Source organism: Macaca fascicularis, chromosome 2, assembly GCF_037993035.2.
Source record: "Macaca fascicularis isolate 582-1 chromosome 2, T2T-MFA8v1.1".
Taxonomy (NCBI): domain Eukaryota; kingdom Metazoa; phylum Chordata; class Mammalia; order Primates; family Cercopithecidae; genus Macaca; species Macaca fascicularis.
Genome location: NC_088376.1, coordinates 14,848,804 through 14,861,049, shown reverse-complemented (window position 1 = coordinate 14,861,049; position 12,246 = coordinate 14,848,804). Strand labels below are relative to the sequence as shown.

The 12,246-nt window shown below is 36.9% G+C and overlaps 1 protein-coding gene across 50 annotated transcripts in view; it reads right to left on the bottom strand.

Moving 5' to 3' along the window:
- Nucleotides 1–12,246, bottom strand: part of CLASP2 (cytoplasmic linker associated protein 2) — a 218,406-nt gene that overhangs the window by 60,036 nt on the left and 146,124 nt on the right. For 45 of the 50 annotated variants that reach the window (XM_005545510.4, XM_045387099.2, XM_015444979.3 and 42 more), the window contains 2 exons: nucleotides 8,821–8,984; nucleotides 7,309–7,387 (listed from right to left, as the gene is read on the bottom strand). In XM_005545510.4, coding sequence (XP_005545567.3) covers nucleotides 7,309–7,387; nucleotides 8,821–8,984 — 243 coding nt within the window. Of the gene's footprint in view, nucleotides 1–7,126; nucleotides 7,178–7,308; nucleotides 7,388–8,820; nucleotides 8,985–12,246 lie in introns of all 50 variants that reach the window. The other 5 variants (XM_005545504.4, XM_065539763.1, XM_065539767.1 and 2 more) reach the window with 1 other exon arrangement.

Below are 12,246 nucleotides of genomic sequence, written 5' to 3'. Positions count from 1 at the left end.
AACTGTCACAAAAATGAGTTACACAAGTACCACTGAAGAAAAGACAACACCTCTGTGGATAAAAATGTTCTGTGTAGGTTTATATATATATATATATATATATATATTTTTTTTTTTTTTTTTTTTTTTTTTTTTTTGAGACAGAGTCTCACCCTGTTGCCCAGGCTGGAGTGCAATGGTACAATCTTGGCTCACTGCAACCTCCGCCTCCTGGGTTCAAACAGCTCTCCTGCCTCAGCCTCCCGAGTAGCTGGGATTACAGGCGCTACACCCAGCTAATTTTTTGTATTTTTAGCAGAGACGAGGTTTCACCATGTTGGCCATGCTGGTCTCGAACTCCTGACCTCATGATCTGCCCACCTCAGTCTCCCGAAGTGCTGGGATTACAGGCATGAGCCACCGTGCCCGGCCTATTCTCCCAGTAATTCTTGATGTGTAGGTGCACGGAAGGCAGATGTTTGAAATATATGTATCTGTGGAATGGCTATAATTGAGCTAATTAATAAATGCATTACTTCATATACTTATTTTTTTTGTGGTGAGAACACTTAAAATCTATTCTCTTGGCAATTTTCTTTTTATAAATTCAATTTTAAAGTTTTATATATTTAATGTGTACAAGTTTTGATATACATATACATAGTGAAATGTTTCTTATAGTCAAGCAAATCAATGAATCCATTATCTCAGTTACCCCTTTTGTGTGTGTAGCAAGAGCACCTAAAATCTACTCTTTTAGCAAAAATCCCACATATAACGCAATATTATGAACTATGGTCTTCATGTTGTCTGTTAGATCTCTAGACTTATTCATCCTATAGATCTGCAACTATGTACACTTTGACCTACAGCTCCCCATTCCATATCCCCTCATTAGCAATTTTCAAGTATACAATACATTGTTATTAACTAAAGTCACCATGTTCTACCTGGGCACTTAAGAAACAGCACATGACACAGTACACAGTCCTTGGATACAGCAAGGATGCTGAACACATATTAAATGCTAATTTGCTGACTTAGAATAACGAAGGTTTAAATGTATGATTGAAACTTGAGAAGAAATTGTCAAATTTAAAGGTAATATGTTTTTCTATGCTTTTTCTTCCCTTAGTATTGATTTTAATGTCATTTTTGTCACTCAGGCGAAATAAGGTCTCTGGGAAGTGCCATACTGAATAAATTCACGGGAGTAAAATATTAAAATAAGGTTCTGACACGTGTACATTTTCCCCTTCCTCCTTCCAGTTAAAAAAAGAGATCAAATTACATTTTTCTTTCATAACGAATTTTAAGAAGTATTTATAACTCTACACAGTCAACAAAAGCAAAAATAGACAAATGAGATTACATCAAACTAAAAAGCTTCTGCACAGCAAAGGAAACAATCAACAGAGTGAAGAGACAACTACAAAATGGGAGAAAATATTGTACTGTAAACCATACATCTGATAAGCGGTTAACATTCAAAATATATAAGAAACTCACATGACTCAATAGCAAGAAAACAAATAAACTGTTTAGAAAATGGGCAAAGGATCCGAATAGACATTTCTCAAAGAAAGACATACAAATGGCCAACAGGTGTATGGAAAAATGATCAATATCAGTATTCATCAGGGAAAGGCAAACTAATACCACATTTGAGATATTCACCTCACACCTGTTAGAATGACTGTTATCAAAAAGATGAAAGATAAGTGTTGGTGATGATGTGGAGAAAATGAAACTCTTCCACAATGCTGGTGGAAATGTAAATTAGTACTGCCATTATGGAAAATAATATGGAGGTTCCTCAAAAAATTAGAAATAGAACCACCATATGATCTAGCATTCCATAGTGGGTATATACCCAAAGGACATGAAATCACAATGTGGAAGTGACATCTGCACTTCCATGTTCACTGCAGCATTACTCATAATACCAAGATATGGAATCAGCCAGGCGCAGTGGCTCACGCCTGTAATCCCAGCACTTTGGGAGGCCGAGGCAGGCGGATCACCTAATGTCAGGAGGTCAAGGCCAGCCAGGCCAACGTGGTAAAACCTTGTCTATACTAAAAATACAAAAATTAGCTGGGCGTGGTGGTGGGCACCTGTAATCCCAGCTACTCGGGAGGCTGAGGCAGGAGATCTCTTGAACCTGGGAGGCGGAGTTGCAGTGAACTGAGGTCACACCACTGCACTCCAGCCTGGGCAACAGGAGCGAAACTCTGCCTCAGGAAAAAAAAAAGTAATCAACGTAAGTGTCTATCAATGGCTGAAAAGATAATGAAACTGTGGTGTATATATATATACACAATGGAATACTAGTCAGCCTTATAAAGGAAATTCTGTTGTTTGTGATAATGAAGATAAACCTGGAGGACAATATGTTAAATGAAATAAGCCAGACATAGACAAATACTGTATGATCTCATTTACAAGCAGCATGTAAAAAAAAGTCAAATTTATAGAAACAGAGAGTAAAATGGAGGGTAGGGGACTGGAGAGATGTTGGTCAAAAGGCACAGCATTTTAGTTAGACAGGAGTAATAGGTTTAAGAGATACGATTTCTCCATCGGCCAGGAAGATGTTGGTGTAGAGGCTGACATAGATATCAAGGACAGCAACTACCATGGCTCCCAGTGCTATGATGAAATCTCAGATGCACGGTCTTCTGGCCAAATGTCTGCAATTTCATATTGTAGGAGCATTCATTGTATCCCTGGGGGTAGCAGCTCTTTATAAGTTTGCTGTAGCTAAACCAGGAAAGAAGGCACATGAAGATTTCTATGGAAATTATGATTCCATGAAAGATTTTGAGGAGATGAGAAAGGCTGGTATCTTCCAGGGTGCAAAGGGATTATGGAATATAAAGAATTTCTTCAGGCTGAATGACCTAGAAGTTTGTAACTAACTTGTGTTTCTGAACTATGAATTATGAATATGTGGGGTAAGAAACAGTTTCTCTTGATAAATAATCAGCAACAACAAAAAGAGACCTGTACATCATGGTGACTATAGTTAAGAACAATATATGGTATATTTGAAAATTGATAAAAGAGTGAATTTTGTGTTCTCGCCACAAAAAAAGATACACTTATGAGGTAATACAAACGTTAAATAACTTGATTTAGCCATTCCACAATGTATACATATATCAAAACATGTTATATGCCATAATATATAGAATTTTTACTTGTCAATTAAAAGGCATATTTGTAACTTTAAATAAATTTATTGAAAAAACCAAAAGTTAACCTATTAGCCATCAGAAATGTGTAGTAGACAGGAAAAGAGATTTCTGGTTAGTTTTAAAGTACCAGGCACAATTAAATTATGATAGCACATAATATTCTGTTTTTTTTTTTTTTTTTTTGAGATAAGGTCTCACTCTGTCACCCAGGATGGAATGCAGTGGTGTGATCTCAACTCACTGGTAGCCTCGACATCCCAACTCAAGTGATCCTCCCACCTTAGCTTCCCGAGTAGCTGAGATCACAGGCATGCACCACCACGTCCAGCTAATTAAAAAATTTTTTTTGTAGAGATGGGGTTTTGCCATGTTGCCCAGGCTAGTCTCGAACTCCTGGGCTCTAGTGATCTGCCCACCTTGGCCTCCCATAGCGTTGGGATTATAGGTAAAAGCCACCATTCCCTGGCCAATATTCTGAATTCCTGAAGCAATGTCATCCTCTCTCAGTGTTAATAGATGGAAGATGACTATGTTAAATCAAAAAATGAACATCAATATATTTTGTTTATAATTTGCCACCATCGATAACTGAATATATTTATTAACACTATGTGAGATTCAATTAATGCAGTGCTTTGGCAATTTATCGTCATGCAAAATTTTACAAGGGTTTCACAGAAAGTATGTGTTTACTATACTAACAGGCAACATAACCACAATACATATATAATCATTTGAACATGTATATTTATCAGGATATTTTACTAGATTATACCTAGTTTATAATTTTAACACAGCAAACATGCATTCTTTTTCAGAGAAGGAAAAACAATCTAGCTGCTAAGGGATGTGAAATTCTTTAATTTGTTTGTGAAACCCAGAAAAAGAGGTCAGCAAAAATTACATTTATCTTTAAAGTATTACTAATTCAAATAAAATCACTTTGTATTGCCATTTCCCCCCATTTCTTCCTCTTGACATGTAATCACATTACACTCGAAAAGAGATGTAAAATTTTATATAAATGTCCATCATTTATCTGAAAGATAAATAAAAAAATTTTCTAGATCTGATACTCAAGTTACGTGTGGTTTTCTATAATCTGTTAAAAATTTTTATACATAATCCTGTCACCCACTTGAAAGCTGGTTTTATTTTTGGCATAAGGTATGGCTCCAATATAACTTTTCCCTGCTATTCTAAACACTGATGTAAGAGTTGAAAAGTGATTTTCTTTTTTTTCTGAGATGGAGTCTCACTCTGCCATCCAGGCTAGAGGGCAGTGGCAAAGACTCGGCTCACTGCAACTTCCACCTCCTGGGTTCAAGCGATTCTCCTGCCTCAGCCTCCCGAGTAACTGGCATTACAGGTGCATGCCACCACGCCTGGCTAACTTTTTGTATTTTTAGTAGAGACGTGGTTTCACCATGTTGGCCAGCCTGGTCACGAACTCCTGACCTCAGATGATCCACCTATCTCGGCCTCCCAAAGTGCTGGGATCACATGCCTGAGCCAACATGCCCAGCCAAAAAGTGATTTTCCTTCATGGATTTGCTAATATATCTATTATCTATATTAAATACGTATTTATAAATAACTTAGGCTTTTAGAGAAACAATCTTGTGATTCCAGTTTCCAGTATAATATTTTCCAATAGGAAAGTTAATTTTAATTTGTGCATATCTCATTTTAATCTTTGCTTTGTCTTTCTCTTCAAGTCTCCTGCAACTTATTCTCCTTCTGAACTCAACTATCAACACCTTATTTTTATTTATTTGCTTTTCTGAGACCGAGTCTCACTCTGTCTCCCAAGCTAGAAAGCAGTGGCATGATTTTGGCTCACTGCAACCTCCGCCTCCTGGGTTTGAGCGATGTCTCCTGCCTCAGCCTCCCAAGTAGCTGGGACTACAGGCGCCCAACATCACCCCTGGTAAATTTTTGTATTTTCAGTAGAGACAGGGTTTCTCCATGTTGGCCAGGCTGGTCTCAAACTCCTGACCTCAAGTGATCCACCTGCCTCAGCCTCCCAAAGTGCTGGGAGTACAGGTGTGAGCCACTGTGTCCAGCCTCACCCTTATTTAAGCTGGTTTAGACCTTCATTTGCACTGGCCCATGAAACATCTCTATATACATTTTCTACTTTTTTTCTTTCTTCACTTCTTCTTTTTTCTTTCTTTCTTTTTTTTTTTTAACAGACAGGGTCTCACTCTGTCTCTTAAAAAAAAGAGGCTCCCAGGCTGGAGTGCAGTGGTGTGATTAGAGCTCACCGTAACCTCAACTCCTGGGTTCATGCAATCCTCTTGCCTCACCTCCTGAGTAGCTAGGACTATGGGCATGAACTACCACACCTAGTTAACTCTACATACATTTCAGTAGCACCTGAACACCACTACAGGTACCTATATCATAACTTTTATTACTGTTTAGAGTTTATTATATATTATAGTTAATAATGATAAAATTACAAACTTTATATTCCCAGGAACACCTAGCACAATGCCTTGGTCATTTTGAGTTCAAAAATATCTATTAATAATATCAAGTAAATTACTCTTCTGCAAGTCCCTTTTCAAAATCAAACAGATGAAACCTCTTTCCCCTAGCAGCTCTAAGAAAACAACATTATATTGAGTGTAAGTTGTGAAAGGAAAATAAAATGGCCTATGCCAAAGGGAAAAGTTAGGCTTGGGAACTGAGTCATCCAAAAAACTGCCTCCCATTTGTTCATACACAGACAGCTGCAAGATAGAAGGCTACACAGCTCTTCAGGTGGTCTCCCTCATGCTGACAATGTAAATTAACAGTTTATCTTCACAGGTAGAGGACAATGATGAGACTAGAAATCATCCCCCACTCACCCAGAGACAAACACATATTTGACTTCTTCCTCTACTCTATGTTTACTTTCTCTTATGTAAGATCAGATTTACTGAACACTAGATGAATGCCTGACTGTTCCTCTTTCCCCTTCTGCTGGCTCTTTCTCTTTCAAATATTAAAGTCCTCAAAGCCTTCTCTGGAAGAAAGCACAGGCCACAGACCCTACTGTAGCTTGTATCTCTTTCTCCTGGATGCATCCTCGATCTTGGCAAACTCTAAATTGATTGAGACTTGTCTCAGACACTTTTCGGTTTACAAAGTCAACCCTGATAAGAAACATAATTGTGATTCTGAGGCACAATTGCATTCAGAAACTTAAGGGAAAAATCAATCCTGGGCAGTAATGCTTGTAGAAATATGTTTCGTGCAGGATAGAGCAGAAAAATAAAGGACTTGTGTAAGTACATATGCTTGTTATTTCCCTGACTTTAATCTCATTTAATAAAACTCACTAAAAAAACCCTTTAGTAAAGAATTCACGAGCTATTCTTGTACATTAATTTTTTTCTTTTATGTAAAATTTAATCATCATTTTAAATCACAAATTGGAATCCACTTAGTTTTCACATTAACTGGAAAATGTGTGTATGTAACAAATGAGAAAGTTAATTATAACTCCAAATGTTACGCATACATCAGAAAAAAACTTACTATTTCAGTTAAGGATAATTGAAGAAAGGGACTGAGGTTAAATTTAAAAATTTGTGTTTAGTTAATACATAGGCAAAACTGACATTTTGCCTAAAATACCTGTTAAAATGCCTGACACTTAAAAAAAAAAAAAAAAAGTAATGGGAAATCACAAACATAAAATTAGATAAGACTTTATAGAGTGCGTTTGCATTACCAGCTTAGGGTTAGATGGCAATACTGTGATGCCTTCCAAATGTGTATTACCATTAAGTTTCTCCAAAAGACTCAGAGTCTGGCATTGCATTTAAATAACATTTGAAATCAAATATGTGCATGCGTAAAAGGCTTACAAAGGTTAGTAGTTGAATATAGATGCAAACACTGCAGAGAGTTAAGAAAAGAAATAATGCAAATGAAAACAAAAACAATAAAACCTTGGAGCTCCAAAAAGAGTGAAGCTGGTCCCGAAGTGCTGGCTTGACTGTCTGAAAGTTTATAAAAACAAAACCCACTGATTGAACAGCTTCTCATGTGACAGAAATACAAATATCAACATAACTTTATTAATAAATATTTCAATTCCTTATAATGTCTTCAAAAGATCTCAAATTTTTACCTTTAAGCTTGGTGTTTGGGTCTGATCAACTGTAAATCTCATTAGAATATTGAACTGAAGATCATTTGGAAAAGATTCTCTGAAACGAGAACAAAGCAAAGCAAAACAAAAATTTAGTTAGCAAGTACGCATGTAATAGCAAAAGACTATGCTTAATACCAAACATAATGTCATCCAAAAAACATCCATGAAGTAGTATCTGCATGTGGTATAAACCATCTGGTATAGTATACAATAAATGCATCCTCAGAAGAATATGAACATCTGAATTTGTACTCAGTACTGGGTTAAAAAGCAACACCACAGGCTGGGCGCAATGGCTCATGCTTGTATTCCTAGCACTTTGGGAGGCTGAGGTGGGCGGATCACCTGAGGTCGGGGGTTCGAGACCAGCCTCACCAACATGGAGAAACCCAGTCTCTACTAAAAATACAAAATTAGCCAGGCATAGTGGTGCATGCCTGTAATCCCAGCTACTCTGGAGGCTGAGGCAGAAGAATCACTTGAACCCAGGAGGCAGAGGTTGCAGTGAGCTAAGATTACGCCATTGTACTCCAGCCCGGGCAACAAGAGCAAAACTCCGTCCCAAACAAACAAACAAACAAAAAGCAACACTACAGTAAATAATAGCCTATCTTGCCTCAACTATAGATTTAATCAGAAAAATGTATTCAGCAAAAAGCTTAACATTCTCAGAAATGTTTCTCTACACCTAAAATCTGAATTCTGACTCACCTCAACCTAGTAAACAGATATTTGAAATAAGTGTTTCTTATTTCAACAATCTATACAAGAAAGTAGAACTGTATCATTGGTTCAAAACCTTCTGAAAAGAGATTTAGAATATTTAAATGCATAATAAAACATTGTTTAAATACACAGAAAATACTTTTTATAGTAGACTAAATAAAATCTTCAATCTTCAACCTTACATTGCCGATACCTTTTTTTTTTACTTTTTCTTTTGAGACAGAGTCTCGCTCTGTTGCCCAGGCTGGAGTGCAGTGGCACAATCTCAGCTCACTGCAACCTCCACCTCCCGGGTTCAAGTGATTCTCCTGCCTCAGCCTCCCGAGTAGCTGAACTTACAGATGCCTGCCACCACACCTGGCTAATTTTTGTATTTTTAGTAGAGACACGGTTTCACCATTTTGACCAGGCTGGTCTCAGACTCCTGACCTCAAGTGAGCTGCCTGCCTCAACCTCCCAAACTGCTGGGATTACAGGTGTGAGCCACCATGCCCAGCTGCTGATATATCAATTAAGATAAAACACCACCTTGAACTAGTCAACCAATATTAATACAATTTTTATAAAAGAAATGCAGGGCTTGACCCAAGGAAAAATGTTGCGTTAAATATACGATATGAGTGGGCATAATTAACAATCTTCAAATGGAGTCCATGCAATCTAAATTGTTCAAAGGGACTCAGAAATCTGAACTATTAATATGGGGGTTAGATATTCCTAGTTATTATCAGGTTAACTTGAAATATATGAAAAAAATATTACCTTGTAACATCAAGGGCTTTCTGAACTTTTGCCTGAACAGATCCAAGCAAATCAGCACCCATTTTTTTTAGTAGTTGTGTCAGCAGTACAAACAACCAATCTTGAAGATCATCTTTGTGGACTTGTATGAAATCCACTAGCGTTTCCAAAAACATGCTGAATACCTACAGTTGATAAAGGGGAGAGGTAGGGAGAAAAAAAGAGGAAATATTGACCTCTATGTTCAATTCAAAATGAATATAGAAAGGAACACAGGAATCAGAGGCACAGCGTTTGGCAGCCAAGCGGAAAAACAATCTCTCTTGCTTTTCATTGGACTCTGTGATACAAGAGTACATTTGAACTGTTATCCAACTTCTGCAGAAGTTCGACAATTAGCTATTCCATGCAGCATCACTTGGTAAAGAAAGTTTGGCCATAATGGCTGGCACACCTAATATTATCAATGATGCCACAGCTTAAACTGGTTAAAGTGAAATCTGTTTTCTATAAAATGTAGGGGAAAAAACTATAGTTTCACTAACTCTCAGTTCTTCCGAAGAGTGGTACTGAGTAAATAAGAAGACTACAATGACCTTAAAGTATAAAATTTACCTGGCATAATAGACTAATTAGAGAATCCTCAGACTTCTCAAAATGACAACTGTCACAAATAATTTGGTATGGGATATATTATTTATTAAAACTGCCTCAATGGTAATTTTAAATGATTCAACTGTAACTCCATCTAAAATGAAATAAATCCAAGATCAATGTCTACATCTAAATTTTAGTGATTTTTAAAAAGTCCGAGATGGCATACTATTAGTCTCCATATCCATTTATGGGTTTTTTACTTACTTCCAATATTAATCTATTGGTTTACACATTTTTATAAGGTAGAAAAAAATTATTATTATTATTATTATTATTATTATTATTTTTTTTTTTTTGAGACGGAGTCTCGCTCTGTAGCCCAGGCTGGAGTGCAGTGGCCGGATCTCAGCTCACTGCAAGCTCCGCCTCCCGGGTTCACGCCATTCTCCGGGAAAAAAATTATTATAGTGAAGGAAAGATAATGTTTATAAGTGATGCAGCTCATTAAAATACTTGTGAAAAGGGACCTTTATCAAGGCTGTATCTCTTTATAAGATAGTCAATACCATACTGGAAAATTAGTTTCTAGGTAAAGAAGAAAAAACTCTGTCAGCCACAATGTATTACTGGACAAATTATAATAAACATTTTAATCATAGATTAAAAACTATGGGTTAAAAAAATCTTAAAATTGTTAACTTTTCAAGTTAATCTCAAAAAGTAAATATGTTAACTTGAGAACTAAGGGTTTTGCTCTCAATGTATATTTTATTTCTTGAATTCCCATTATACAGTTATAGATGAACTCTTGTTTTTTTCTCTTTAGAAATGAAGGATTTTCTTTATCAGAATTGTAATTAAGCTTCAACATTTAAATTGAGTTAAAAATAAAAATATACTTTAGCTATTTGCTTAAGACGCACTATACTGGTAACAGTAGAAACTATAATTAAATTTTTGAGTATTCTCTGGTCCCCAGGCAGTGTGTGCTTCAACAGTGTTCCTACTCAGTGTGGATTCCTTTAACTCTTGTCCCACCCCTACCCCAACAATCCCCCAAGAACTTGGATTCTCTTAGATTCCAAACTTGGCCAACTGCTTCATTAAACTGTCTCTGGCCTTCTCCTGAGGGCCACGAATACTGTCAAGGAACTTCACTAGACCTAGTCTATGACAAATGCATGTAACTAATCTGGTACTCATTCTTATTGTTACCTAGCAAATCTGTTCAGTGATGTGCTGGCTTCAGTTTGCACCTGTCTAGACAGTCAACTGTTAAATATTCAGGAATTTTGCGAAGTGGATGGGGTATTCACATCTCAGAAATGGGCAAACACTACAAATCAGAGCTTCCTGGCTCTCCCCCAAAGCTCATTTACTAGGACACCATTATCCTATTCTTTGTTTCACTTTCACCCTTGTTTCAACACTTGTCTATGCTCCTGAAGATTACAACCTCAAGCTTTCCTTTATGAAAATCCATTCTGAAAATCACAGACATTAGAATGCCTAGGTCAACCCTCCTATTTTATGGATGAGGAAACAGGGAACCAGAGAATTACATGACCTGCCCAATGTTTCACAGATGGTTAATAGCTAGGCCAGGACTTAAAGCTAGGTCACTTGGTTTTCAGTTGTGCTCATCCACTCTATTACCAGATGACCTAACTTATCTTCTTTATTGTCATTCAACATGAAATTCTCCATTGACTCTTCCCTCAATTTGATTTCCTCTATACCTATCCTTCTAATCATCATTTCTTCAAGAAAGAAGTGATTTTCTTCATTTTAAGGCTAATCTTTCTACTTTATATTCTTGCTCTCTAAAACATGGTCTCCTCTATCTTTACTCTTTTATTCTCTACCTAAATCCTTTGCTTACAGATGCAGAAGTCATCCCAATAAATTATCTCTCTGTTTCCATCCTATTGCTCCCACCAATTACTTTCTAATCGTGATGTATAACAGCGTCTTCATTAAGTTTAGTATGTTTGGCCGTTCTGTAACTTGACACGGCTTTCCTCTTACTTCCCTTCTTTCTGTTTGCCAGGAATTCTCCTTTTGCATGTCTTCATCCTGATTCTCTTTTTATCAAAAGTGTGACCTACTTGACATAGTCTCTCTGATCTATCCCATGAGGCCTCAGAACCTCTAGAACAGCTTTTTCCTGACCTCCTCCAAATCTGTTTACCACACCATCACTAAAGGCACCAAACCTTTCTGACCTCAGATCTGGATTTCTGTAGTAGCCTGACTTTAGTTTTATATTTTCTGTATACCAGGGGTCAGTAAACCATTTTTGTAACAGGCCAGATAGTAAATATCCTAGGGCTTTGCAAGCCATATGGTCTCTATCGCAACTACTCAACTTTGCCATTTAGCACAGCCACTGACACCACATAAACAAATAAGCATGGCTGTGTGCCAATATAACTTTATTCACAAAAACAGTAAGCAGGAAAGATATGGCTTGCAGGCTGTAGTTTGTCAACTCATGTTTGTCATCATCAGATTGTGGTATCATTCTTTGGATGGAAACAAAATCCTTTAATGTCCCTTCACTGTCTATAAGATAATGTCTAAAATACTTAGACAAGTTTCTAACTCCAAATTGATCTTGGGCTATCTGGAAACATAAACTCTTTATCCTTGAACCCATCTCATATATCCAACCCTTTTTCTTCAATGCAAGGGAAGACCTTCCCTTTATTCGAGCCAAGATTAACTTCTTATTTCCCATAAACTTTCTAGCATCTCCCACTTCTTTTTCTGGACTCAGGCTAGCTACTTCCAATAAGCCTTTATTCTCACACTGACATATCCGAAGCTCATGTTCTGTTAAGATCCGTT